Source organism: Schistocerca serialis, chromosome 4 (genome assembly GCF_023864345.2).
Source record: "Schistocerca serialis cubense isolate TAMUIC-IGC-003099 chromosome 4, iqSchSeri2.2, whole genome shotgun sequence".
Lineage (NCBI taxonomy): Eukaryota > Metazoa > Arthropoda > Insecta > Orthoptera > Acrididae > Schistocerca > Schistocerca serialis.
The window spans coordinates 327,869,045-327,882,747 of record NC_064641.1 but is presented as its reverse complement, the minus strand read 5'-3'; the positions used below and the strand labels follow the sequence as shown (position 1 = coordinate 327,882,747).

Genomic DNA, 13,703 nt, shown 5'->3' with positions numbered 1-13,703 from the left:
AAGCACTATCTACGCACGCTTTAGAAAATAAAATTGTTTGCCAAAAGAATCACCGTTCTGTGAGGAACAAACCATGGCACGAGAAACAGCGAAACAATTTGTGAAATTTTTTTAAGACCAATTTGGCAGACAGAATTAGAGTGCTTTGTTGTGTTGCGAGCTGCATATTTTACAGTAGCAGCAATGCAGATACCTGACAAATCCTTCGAATGAACGGGAGTATTTCCACTCAATCCGGTTGTCTTCACAGTACAGGACCTTGTTCCCTCAGACATCACAGGGAGAGTCAAATCATCGACAACTCAAAATGGCAAAGGAGTTTAACAGGAGGACACGGGCAAATGCTTCTCCTCAGTGACAGATGATTTGTCTGTGCAGTCACCAGGAAAAAACCAAGAACGTAACACAAATGAAGTTCAGGGCTCTGATGTACGAACAGGTGTAGGCCTATCCAGTATTTATCCGCTACCGAAACATGATCGACCCACACAAAGAAGAGAAGTAAAAAAAAAAAAAAAATAGTGAAAAATGCAACCTTAGATAAACAAGCTAAACCAAACGAAACCAAGAAGAGGCAAAATACCAGTACCAATAACGCAGAATCTCTAGGGCTAGTATGGACTTAACCGCGTCATCACCTTCAGGAACAACCAGGTCCAAATCCAAGGAGGAATCTGATGTTTTGAACTGCCCAGGGTGTGGTGAAGTCTACAAGTTATGAAGGACATGGTTAATTTTCTTGTGATTACAGCGTACTCTTTGACTACACGTCGCCTAATCTTACCAGACGATGCGGCTAAGACTACAAACGAGCAGTATCTTACGTATGTTGACATTTAAGGTTTATGTTAAAAGTCAAGCAGCTGTAACTGATATATGCTGTTCCCAAATAAACCAGCAATAATTTGCTATCAGGAAACCTCGTTTTAAGCTTCTCAACTGCTATATATGAGCGGTTATATACTAAGTGCGTACTCTTTCCCGACTTTCCCCTATATCGATGATGTCATTTTGTATTGTTTTTGAAAGACAGCATACCTGTTCTTTTTTTTACATGGTCTCCTTGAGAGTGGAACTGTATTTGGCGAGCAAATTAAGAAAATTTTTTTGGCTAGGCTGAGGAAAATTTTCAGCGATGACACTCGTTGTTTCTTTAGAACCTCGAAAAGGAATACAGTTTGTTGCAAGATACATGACAGTGTCCATTACAACATGTAAAATGTGTCTCCATTTTTCTTTCCCAGAGTGAATTAATCGCTCAGTGTTGCGATTGATGCCTTGAGACAATTTCATTTGCTGCCGACTGGTTTTCCATTTGATAAAACATAATTTGTGTGTTTATGACGCGTCATGCTCAGATAATCTTTCTGAAGACCCTCTGCACACAAAGCTGATGTAGAAGTGCTGGAGTATGGTTTGCAGACAGTATAGTAAATTGCATTTTCTATTTTCGAATAAACAAGCCAGGATCTTTTAACATTTTCTTTATTTTCCTTTGTTCCGAACCACATGTGATGTACAAATGCCTAACGCTGCATTCAGTAGACTTTAACTCTATGTTATTTGGATGTTTATCATTTAGTAATACGGCTTGTTTGCTGAAGAACAGGACTATTACAACGCTAAGGTACTATGCAATATGTCTTACTAGTTATTCCTGTTAATCATTTATTTCCACTACGGTAGTTAGTCAACGACATAGACAGCGATCGTCGCTTGACGTTCTAACCTTCGGGTTTATTCGGCTTAACTCATGTAGCCCCGTCCCCTTTTCTCTGCGGGAAAGACCATTTTTTTCTAAATGCAACAGGATTCCCCTGTCAGAGACGTCACGTACATTATACATGTAATGAAAAATCAACTTTGGATACTTTCAGGAATCAGCTCAGGGTGTGTTTCAAAACCACTGGGATGTGTTTCAAAATCAAATAAATACTCGTTAGAACAACGTGCGCTGTACTCTAAGCGCTTTGTGAAACAAGTGTTTCTTCTTCAAACATATGAATTTGGCCACCCTTGAAATTGCGCCAGGATCAGAACCCCCGGTTTGCCCACCATCGCCACCTTCAGAGCCGGGGCTGTACGTTAGGCCCGAAGATGTTGCTCAACCACCGTCCACTACAGCACCGGCATCTCCCACGTCCAGTGACACATCCGTTGCCACTGCACATACAACGCAGGCGCTACCCTGCGGCAGAAGTCAAGAGTGCGCAACTGTCCCCACAAATCGAAGAAATCATATGTTTTGGTAAACTCAGTAAATCGAGGCGATCGTTATGACAGACCTTTGCAAACACAATACATGGAAGTTAGCGGCTATCTAACATTCAGTAATTCTAATTGTTTAGTGGTTTCCTTACTTCTTTCATCATTCAGCTTCTCACGAAACTCCATTGTTAACTCGACAATGCACAACGTATGAAGGTATATAAATCAGCTGTGAAAATGACTTCAAAGAAATACAAATGTTTGGTTCACGCAGAAATGAATCATGTTACTAAGGCCGTGGAATGTAGAGTGAGAGAAAAGGATGTAGCGAAAACTTTCAGAATTACGCCATGCACGCTGTCGAGAGTCCTGAAACAAAAATGTCGGAGTGTCGAAAACATGTCATACGGAGGGAGGAGCGGACCAGGCAAGATGAATTCTTGCTACTTGAAGAATGCGCATTGAAATGACTTAGTCAATAAAGTACAGGGTTATTACAAATGATTGAAGCGATTTCACAGTTCTACAATAACTTTATTATTTGAGATATTTTCACAATTCTTTGCACACACATACAAAAACTCAAAAAGTTTTTTTAGGCATTCACAAATGTTCGATATGTGCCCCTTTAGTGATTCGGCAGACATCAAGACGATAATCAAGTTCCTCTCACACTCGGTGCAGCATGTCCCCATCAATGAGTTCGAAAGCATCGTTGATGCGAGCTCGCAGTTCTGGCACTTTTCTTGGTAGAGGAGGTTTAAACACTGAATCTTTCACATAACCCCACAGAAAGAAATCGCATGGGGTTAAGTCGGGAGAGCGTGGAGACCATGACACGAATTGCTGATCATGATCTCCACCACGACCGATCCATCGGTTTTCCAATCTCCTGTTTAAGAAATGCCGAACATCATGATGGAAGTGCGGTGGGGCACCATCCTGTTGAAAGATGAAGTCGGCGCTGTCGGTCTCCAGCTGTGGCATGAGCCAATTTTCCGCGGGCTACGCGTGAAAGTTGCCCGCGCGCGTTCAACCGTTTCTTCGGTCACTGCAGGCCGACCCGTTGATTTCCCCTTACAGAGGCATCCAGAAGCTTTAAACTGCGCATACCATCGCCGAATGGAGTTAGCAGTTGGTGGATCTTCGTTGAACTTCGTCCTGAAGTGTCGTTGCACTGTTATGACTGACTGATGTGAGTGCATTTCAAGCACGACATACGCTTTCTCGGCTCCTGTCGCCATTTTGTCTCACTGCGCTCTCGAGCGCTATGACAGCAGAAACCTGAAGTGCGGCTTCAGCCGAACAAAACTTTATGAGTTTTTCTACGTATCTGTAGTGTGTCGTGACCATATGTCAATGAATGGAGCTACAGTGAATTTATGAAATCGCTTCAATCATTTGTAATAGCACTGTAATGTGGATTGGGTATAGTATTTAGTACTGATACAGAGGTTTCCTTTATAAGTCCTAAGATTTTTTGATATCTGACGATGGCAGTAGCTGAAACGTGGTAATAAATAAAGAAAAGTTAATAAGTGGACTAGGCAGTTTTATCCACAATGATCACAGACTCACACACGAAATTCATTTCGTATGTAAATATTTTGCACAAGAAATTAATGCAATAAGAGATGGTGATTAGTGTACCAATAGTATCGACGTTACGAAGCTTGCATAGATTATGATGAACAAATTTTAACACTAAAAGGTCCGCCCCCGGTAGCTGAGTGGTCAGCGCGACAGGCTGTCAGTCCTAAGGGCCCGGATTCGATTCCCGGCTGGGTCGGAGATTTTCTCTGCTCAGGGACTGGGTGTTGTGTTGTCCTAATCATCATCTTTTCATCCCCATCGAGGCGCAAGTTGCCGAAGTGGCGTCAAATCGAAAGACCTGCATCAGGCGAACGGTCTATCCGACGGGAGGCCCTCGTCACACGACATTCCAACACTAAAAGGCTTTTGTACTCAAACTAACGTCACATATAATTACATACTATGAAGGAAAGCTAATCCAACGGCAATAGAGAGTTTTTTAAACCTCGTGAAGGAACAAGCGTGGCATGATGTTTACAGTGCCGATAAAATGGATCACAAAATAACGCTTTCCTTAACACATTTCTCATGCTCTTTGAGAGTTGCTTTCCATTACAACGTTCTAAACCGGGTACTGGCAGTAAAATGCAGCCTGGGTGGTTGACTAGTGGGATAAGGATATCATGTAGAACAAAGTGGGAATTACATCAAAATGTTAGACGTAGTCACAATCAAGTTACAGTAGCCCATTACAAACATTATTATAAGATACTTAAAAATTTTATTAGGAAGGCAAAGAGTATGTGGTACGGAAATAGAATAGCTAATTCACAAGTTAAAATTAAAACCATATGGTCAGTTGTGAAGGAAGTGTCTGGTCAGAGGCACAATATCGACGATATAAAGTCGGTTTGTAGTAAAAATATTTCTGTTACTGATAAATCATATGTATGTACAGTATTTAAAAATCATTTTCTGGGTATTGCTGGTGAATTAAATAAAAATTTAGTTTCTGCAGGGAATCATATAACTCTCTTTCCGAGACTGATGGCTGAAATACTCCTCTGTAATAATGACAATGGGCAGATTGAGTCAATAATCAAATCACTGAAGACGAAGGACTCTCATGGATGTGATTGAGTGCCTAGCAGAATATTTAAGTACTGTGTTGCACAGGTTAGCCCCATATTTAACAACATTTGTAATTTTTTCTTTAGGAATTTTTTCTTTAGGAGTGCGATTAAAGTACTCAGTAGTAAAACGGCTTTATAAAAAGGGAGAAAGGGATAATGTAGACAATTTTAAACATATTTCTATGCCATCAGTGTTTACTAAAGTTATTGAAAAGGCTGTGTATGTAAGGATAATTGATCATTTTAAATCACATAATTTGCTATCAAATGTACAGTTCGGCTTTAGAAGTCGTTTAACAACAGAAAATGATATATTCTCTTTTCTCTGTGGGGTACTGGATAGGTTAAACAAAAGGTTTCGAGAGCCAGGCATATTTTTTGATTTAACTAAGTCGTTTGATTGCGTTGATCACAAAATATTGCTCCAGAAGTTGGACCATTAGGAATACGGGGAGCAGCTGACAATTGGTTCACCTCTTACTTAAACAACAGACAGAAAAGGTCATTATTCACAGTGTTGAGAATGGCTGTGATGTGGGGCCTGAGTGGGGTGCGGTCAAATGGGGGTGGGGGGGGGGGACATGGATCAGTGTTGGGGCTACTCTTGTTCCTTATTTATATAAATGGTATATCCCCTCTAGTATTATGGGTAATTCTTAAATATTTCTGTTTGCTCTGCCTCGTGATGACTGGGTGTTGTGTGATGTCCTTAGGTTAGTTAGGTTTAAGCAGTTCTAAGTTCTAGGGGACTGATGACCATAGCTGTTAAGTCCCATAGTGCTCAGAGCCATTTCTGTTTACTGATGTTACTAGCTTGGTAGTAAAGTGTGTTGTGGGCAACATTGGCTCGGTTTCAAATAATACACTTCATGACATAAGTCGTAGAAAATAAACTAACGCTAAATCACAGTAAGACTCAGTTTTTACAGTATCCTTAACACACAATTCAACAAAATCCGACGTTTTAATTTCTCAGAATGGGCATATGATTAGTGAAACTGAACAGTTCTAATTTCTAGGTGTTCAGATGGATAGTAAAATGCCGTGGAAAGCCCACGTTCAAGATCTTGTTCAAATACTTAATGCTGCCATTTTTACCAATTCAGCGGTATCTGAAGAAAGTGATTGTTCGACACGAAAATTAGTCTACTTTGCTTATTTTCATTCGCTTATGTCGTATGGTATTTTATATTGGGTAACTCTTCCCCTTCTAAAAGGATATTTTTGGCTCAGAAACGAGCGGTTCGAGCAGTAAGTGGTGTAAGTTTGCGGACCTCTTGTCAACCCCTGTTCACTTGTCTGGGTACTTTGACATTGGCCTCTCAATATATATATTCCTTACTGTCGTTTCTTGTCAACAATATCAGCTTATTCCCAAGAATAAGCAGCTTTCACTCAGCTAATTCTCGGCAGAAATCCAACTACATTTGGATCGGACTTCCTTAACTCTTGTGCAAAAAGGTGTGCAGCATACTGCTGGAGCCATCTTCAATAAGCCACCACCAGAATTCAAAAATCTTAGCACTAATCCAGGGACTTTCAAACCGAAACTGAAGAGTTTCCTCGTGGGTCACTCCTTCTATTCTGCTGAGGAGTCCTTGAAAAATTAAGCTGATTCACATGTTATATTGTTGACTGCGTTTACTTAAACTTAGGGCTTGACTTTTTTTGGGTTCATAAACATTTTATTTTTATTTATTGTTACTTTTATGTTGTAATTTCATGTACTGACACGTTCCATGACCTTGGATATTTGTTCCTCAATTTGGTACTACGGAACTTGTCGTGTAAATAAAAATAAAAATAAAATTTTGATCACCTGCTGGTTGTCTTGTAGACTGTGTCACTAGGTCAATGCTCTAACTGTAGAAGCAAGAATGTCAACATGTGTGAAGCTTAGCATCGTAAGGATTAGTTTTTCTCATTCATTCTCACATCGTGTTCACTCCCCACTGTCATCCCTTGCAGCCAGGCGTTCGGGAGAAAAGAGCTCTATTTCAGATATATCTGAAAATAATGAGCCTTTCTCGACGCCAGACCAAGCGAGGTTGCGCAGTGGTTAGCACACTGGACTCGTATTCGAGAGGACAACAGGTCAAATCAGCGGTAGCCCATCTGGATTTAGGTTTTCTGTCATTTCCCTAAACTCGCTCCAGACAAATGCCGAAATGGTTCCTTTGGAGGAGAAAGGCCGCTTTCCTTTCTTATTCCCGAAACATTCCGAGCTTGTGCTCCGTCTCCAATGACTAATCTTCCTACCTTAGTTCAAAAGCCGGACGGTTTAACTGAAGTGTTTACTTTGGACCGTTTCAAGACTGACAGAGAGCAGGGGACCACTGCTGAGTCACGAAGGCCTGGAGCTGCTTGAGAGAAGGCTTACAACCATTCCCACTACGAACAAATAGGTTTATTGTTGGGTTGCAGCTTTCTTGACAACTTCTAAGTGCAGATAAACACTTGAAGAAATTCTCAGAGAAGTTCATAAGAAAACCGACTTGCAGCCCACTAGCCACTATTTCATGCGTTCGATCATTTTGTGCTGTAGTCCAAATGTTCACCGAGCGAGGTGGCGCAGTGGTTAGCACACTGGACTCGCATTCGGGAGGACGACGGTTCAATCCCGTCTCCGGCCATCCTGATTTAGGTTTTCCGTGATTTCCCTAAATCGTTTCAGGCAAACGCCGGGATGGTTCCTTTGAAAGGGCACGGCCGATTTCCTTCCCAATCCTTCCCTAACCCGAGCTTGCGCTCCGACTCCAATGACCTCGTTGTCGACGGGACGTTTAACACTAACCACCACCACCACCACCACCACCACCACCACCAAACGTTCATTCGTTGATGTGTTATGGGACAATATTCTGGGATAGCTCCTCGCTTAGGCAAACATGATTCATACAGTTATGTGTGGAGTTCACACCAGTACATCTTGTGCTTATCTCTTTAAGTAGCTGGGAATATTAAACGCAGCCTCACAGTACAATTATTCAGTTATGAAATTTGTTATCAAAAATCCATTGTAAGTTTGAGAGTAACAGAGATAATAACAAGTACAACACTAGAAGGGAAAATGATCTGATAAGTTTAACTTTGGCATAGAAAGGGGTTAAATAAGCAAGCTATAAAACTCTTTAACAGTCTACTAATGGAAATAAAATGTCTGAGTTTTTAAAAGTAGATTAAGGAGTTTTTTTCTTATCAACTCTTTCTGTACCATAGAAGAATTCTTGAGTAGAGATAATTAGTCATTAAAGGACAAATGTAAGTGCCCAACATCTATTTTTATTTAGTTATAGGCTACATAAGTGTTCTACGTTAGTTCCATTGATAAAGGGAGGTAATGACAGTGGCACGTAAAGTCCCCTCCGCCACACACCGTTGGGTGGGTTGCGGAGCAAAAATGTAGTAGATGTAGTAGTAGTAGATACTCCATATCAGAACGTTTATCATGAATCTTGGAACAAGTAACTAGTGATTTATGCAGTTGGTCTTGTTCGGACGTATGTCTTGGGTGGAGCTCCCTTCCTATGCTTGCAATGCCAGTATCGAGATTACGCTCCAGCCATGGAAGTGGTTCCCACTAATAAATAAATATCCATTTATACAAATTGTACCAAAACACAAAAAGAAACTCACCCCAAGAAGAATTTCCAGCTGTTTGGCCATGAAGAGACCGTTGGGATGCAGTGCTGGAGCAGCATTGAGAAAATCGAGTCGACAACGCCCTGTTGTTCTGTCCATGTGAATTGTGATCAGCTGCCTCAGGAAGATCCTGACATCAGAATCAACTTTATTGCCGACTACGCTCAACACCTTTTAATCAAGAAGAAATTATAATTACTTTATTACAAATGGAGTCATATTGCTCTCTTATCTCTCTTACTGCGATGTGCATCAATGTCTTGTGGATTTAAGGACTTCACTCACTTTATCTTTTATTCAAACACAGACAAGAAAAGAAGAAGAAACTCTAAGATTATCTTATGATTATTGATTTCACGATATCGCCAAATTACTTCGCTTGCAACACAATATTCGATACTTTTAATGATAAGCCATTACTTAGAACTTTACACTGTCTGCCTGAGGGAAATATGTTGCAAAAAAATTCTGTTTTAGCAGCTGAGAAGTAACTAAGTAATACATTTAGGTACCATTAACAGCTCGGACAGTAGAGTTTTTATAAAGTTTAAAGAGAAGCCAGAATACATACCTTCCCACCAACAGAGGACAAGAAGATATCCGTTTCTGAGCAGTGCATCATCATTGCAATTCTCTCCACTCGTGTTTTCCCAAGATTTCTTTGGACTAGTTCTGTGGAAAAAGCATAGATAACATAAACATGTCACTTTTATTGTAACTACACAACTGGCCATTAAAATTGCTACACCAAGAAGAAATGCAGATGATCAACGGGCATTCATTGGACAAATATATTATACTAGAACTGACATGTGATTACATTTTCACGCACTTTGGATGCATAGATCCTGAGAAATCAGTACCCAGAACAACCACCTCTGGCCGTAATAACGGCCTTGATACGCCTGCGCACTGAGTCAAACAGAGCTTGGATGGCCTGTACAGGTACAGCTACCGATGCAGCTTCAACACGATACCACAGTTCATAAAGAGTAGTGACTGGCGTGAGCCAGTTGCTCGGCCATCATTGACCAGACGTTTTCAATTGGTGAGAGATCTGGAGAATGTACTGGCCAGGGCAGCAGTCGAACATTTTCTGTATCCAGAAAGGCCCGTACAGGACCTGCAACATGCGGTCGTGCATTATCCTGCTGAAATGTAGGGTTTCGCAGGGATCGAATGAAGGGCAGAGCCACGGGTCGTAACACGTCTGAAATGTAACGTCCACTGTTTAAAGTGCCGTCAATGCGAACAAGAGGTGACCGAGACGTGTAACCAACGGCACCCCATACCATCACGCCGGGTGATACGCCAGTATGGCGATGACGAATACACGCTTCCAATGTGCGTTCACCGCGATGTCGCCAAACACGGATGCGACCATCATGATGCTGTAAACATAACCTGGATTCATCCGAAAAAATGACGTTTTGCCATTCGTGCACCCAGGTTCGTCGTTGAGCACACCATCGCAGGCGCTCCTGTCTGTGATGCAGCGTCAAGGGTAACCGCAGCCATGGTCTCCGAGCTGATAGTCCATGCTGCTGCAAACGTCGTCGAACTGTTCTTGCAGATGGTTGTTGTCTTGCAAACGTCCCCATCTGTTGACTCAGGGATCGAGACGTGGCTGTACGATCCGTTACAGCCATGCGGATAAGATGCCTGTCATCTCGACTGCTAGTGATATTAGGCCTTTGGGATCCAGCACGGCGTTCCGTATTACCCTCCTGAACCCACCGATTCCATATTCTGCTAACAGTCATTGGATCTCGACCAACGCGAGCAGCAATGTCGCGATACGATAAACCGCAATCGCGATGGGCTACAATCCGACCTTTATCAAAATCGGAAACGTGATGGTACGCATTTCTCCTCCTTACACGAGGCATCACAAGAACGTTTCACCAGGCAACTCCGGTCAACTGCTGTTCGTGTATGAGAAATCGGTTGGAAACTACCCTCATGTCAGCACGTTGTAGGTGTCGCCACTGGCGTCAACTTTGCGTGAATGCTCTGAAAAGCTAATCATTTGCATATCACAGCATCTTCTTCCTGTCGTTTAAATGTCGCGTCTGTAGCACGTCATCTTCGTGGTGTGGCAATTCTAATGGCCGGTAGTGTATGTGTGAAATATAAAGCGAATTTTATGGATTACACAAGAACAGCTGCGAAGAGGGATAACAACGAAGACAGACCGGAATTCACGTGTGTAGTGTTATTTCTGTACAAGGAAATACATGGCGTTACGTAAGCTTGATACAGACACATTACAGGAGTTGGACAAAAATACAGAAAAACAGCGAGAAATGGACGCTAGAACGTAAATGCAGATGCTAGCCAAGCCTGCAGGTTGCGCTATTGTGTTTGGACACAAGTGGGTCCCGTGCAATGTCCTCTATACGCTACACGTGTCAGCCGTGGTCAGAACAATGTTATGTGTAGTTGCAGTGCATTCGCTACGTTAACGTGGGCAAATCGTCGGTCCACGTACGGTGGGTACCTCCGTCACCAAGATAGCCAAAGTATTTGGTGTTACAAGAGGCACCGTATCACAGATTTATGCCTTATGCAGGGAAAGCAGAAAAACATCATCAGCTAAGTCATAGTGCGAACGGAAATGCATGTTAAGTGATCGAGACAGACGGTCATTGAGCAGGATTGTGACAAAAATAAGAGGACGTCAGCTGCAGAAGTCACTGCAGAACTGAATGTCGTTTTTGTCATTCCCGTCAGTACCAAAGCAACGCGAAGGGAGCTCTCTTTGGAGAGAAGTGTGTGTGGCTGCAAACCACCTCTATCATTATCACCTGAAATTGCTCCTGTTCTGCAGGAAGAATGGTATGATTCCCATGAAAACCATACAGGATCTGCATTTATCCTTTCCAAGACGACTGGAGCTCGTTTTGAATACTAACCATTTTCCTACACCGTTTTAGGCATGATAATGAGTCGTGTTTCTTATGTTTCCACGATTTTGTCAAATCCCTGTATGTCAACCATAGAATTACTAAAGGAATGAGACTGTTTGGAGGTGCATATCATAAACTTCACGAAATACCTGCACGGATTCATTTTCTGGCGTGGACTAATCGTAATCAAGAGACACGACGCTAAATGACTGGAATCTTTCTTACGCTTCCAGTGGCTTCATGTGGTAGAATGACGTACAACCTGAATAGCGCATGTCTAAATAGCTGCTTATACTTACAAGGTGAGAATTTAAGGAGATGGGACCTGGATAAATTGACTAAACCAGAGGTTGTACAGAGTTTCAGGGAAAGCGTAAGGGAACAAATGGTACGAATGGGGGAAAGAAGTACAGTAGAAGAGGAATGGGTAGCTTTGAGGGATGAAGTAGTGAAGGCAGCAGAGGATCAAGTAGGTAAAAAGACGAGGGCTAGTAGAAATCCTTGGGTAACAGAAGAAATATTGAATTTAATTGATGAAAGGAGAAAATATAAAAATGCAGTAAATGAAGCAGGCAAAAAGGAATACAAACGTCTCAAAAATGAGATCGACAGGAAGTGAAAAATGGCTGAGCAGGGATGGCTAGTGGATAAATGTAAGAATGTAGAGGCTTATCTCACTAGGGGTAAGATAGATACTGCCTACAGGAAAATTAAAGAGACCTTTGGAGGAAAGAGAACCACTTGTATGAATATTAAGAACTCAGATGGAAACCCAATTCTAAGCAAAGAAGGGAAAGCAGAAAGGTGGAAGGAGTACATAGAGGGTCTATACAAGGGCGATGTACTTGAGGACAATATTATGGAAATGGAAGAGGATGTAGATGAAGATGAAATGTGAGATATGATACTCCGTGAAGAGTTTGACAGAGCACTGAAAGACCTGTGTCAAAACAAGGCCCCGGGAGTAGACAACATTCCATTAGAACTACTGACGGCCTTGGGAGAGCCAGTTCTGACAAAACTCTACCATTTGGTGAGCAAGATGTATGAGACAGGCAAAATACCCTCAGACTTCAAGAAGAATATAATAATTCCAATCCCAAAGAAAGCAGGTGTTGACATATGCAAAAATTACCGAACTATCAGTTTAATAAGTCACGGCTCTAAAATACTAACGCGAATTCTTTACAGACGAATGGAAAAACTAGTAGAAGCCGACCTCAGGGAAGATCAGTTTGGATTCCGTAGAAATATTGGAACACGTGAGGCAATAGTGACCCTACGACTTATCTTAGAAGCTAGATCAAGGAAAAGCAAACCTACGTTTCTAGCATTTGTAGACTTAGAGAAAGCTTTTGACAATGTTGACTGGAATACTCTCTTTCAAATTCTGAAGGTGGTAGGGGTAAAATATAGGGAGCGAAAGGCTATTTACAATTTGTATAGAAACCAAATGGCAGTTATAAGAGTTGAGGGGCATGAAAGGCAAGCGGTGGTTGGGAAGGGAGTGAAACAGGGTTGTAGCCTCTCCTCGATGTTATTCAATCTGTATATTGAGCAAGCAGTGAAGGAAACAAAAGAAAAATTTGGAGTAGGTTCAAAGGTTCAAATGGCTCTGAGCACTATGGGACTTAACATCTGAGGTCATCAGTCCCCTAGAACTTAGAACTACTTAAACCTAACTAACCCAAGGACATCACACACATCCATGCCCGAGGCAGGATTCGAACCTGCGACCGTAGCGGTCGCGCGGTTCGAGACTGACGCGCCTAGAACCGCTCGGCCACACTGGCCGGCTTGGAGTAGGTATTAAAATCCATGGAGAAAAAATAAAAACTTTGAGGTTCGCCGATGACATTGTAATTCTGTCAGAGACAGCAAAGGCCTTGGAAGAGCAGTTGAACGGAATGGATAGTGTCTTGAAAGGAGGATATAAGATGAACATTAACAAAAGCAAAACGAGGATAATGGAATGTAGTCGAATTAAGTCGGGTGATGTTGAAGGAATTTGATTAGGAAATGAGACACTTAAAATAGTAAAGGAGTTTTGCTATTTGGGGAGCAAAATAACTGATGATGGTCGAAGTAGAGAGGATATAAAATGTAGACTGGCAATGGGAAGGAAAGCGTTTCTGAAGAAGAGAAATTTGTTAACGTCGAGTATAGATTTATGTGTCAGGAAGTCGTTCCTGAAAGTATTTGTATGGAGTGTAGCAATGTATGGAAGTGAAACATGGACGGTAAATAGTTTAGACAAGAAGAGAATAGAAGCTTTCGA

At 41.8% G+C, this 13,703-nt stretch overlaps 1 protein-coding gene across 2 annotated transcripts in view; it reads right to left on the bottom strand.

The window, feature by feature from the left end:
- The window catches only part of LOC126474952 (serine/threonine-protein kinase Nek8), a 321,061-nt gene that overhangs the window by 285,375 nt on the left and 21,983 nt on the right, over positions 1-13,703 (bottom strand). For both annotated transcript variants that reach the window (XM_050102469.1, XM_050102470.1), the window contains exons 3-4: positions 9,088-9,188; positions 8,511-8,687 (exon numbers count right to left, since the gene is read on the bottom strand). In XM_050102469.1, the coding sequence (XP_049958426.1) occupies positions 8,511-8,687; positions 9,088-9,188 (278 nt within the window). The remainder of the gene's footprint in view (positions 1-8,510; positions 8,688-9,087; positions 9,189-13,703) is intronic.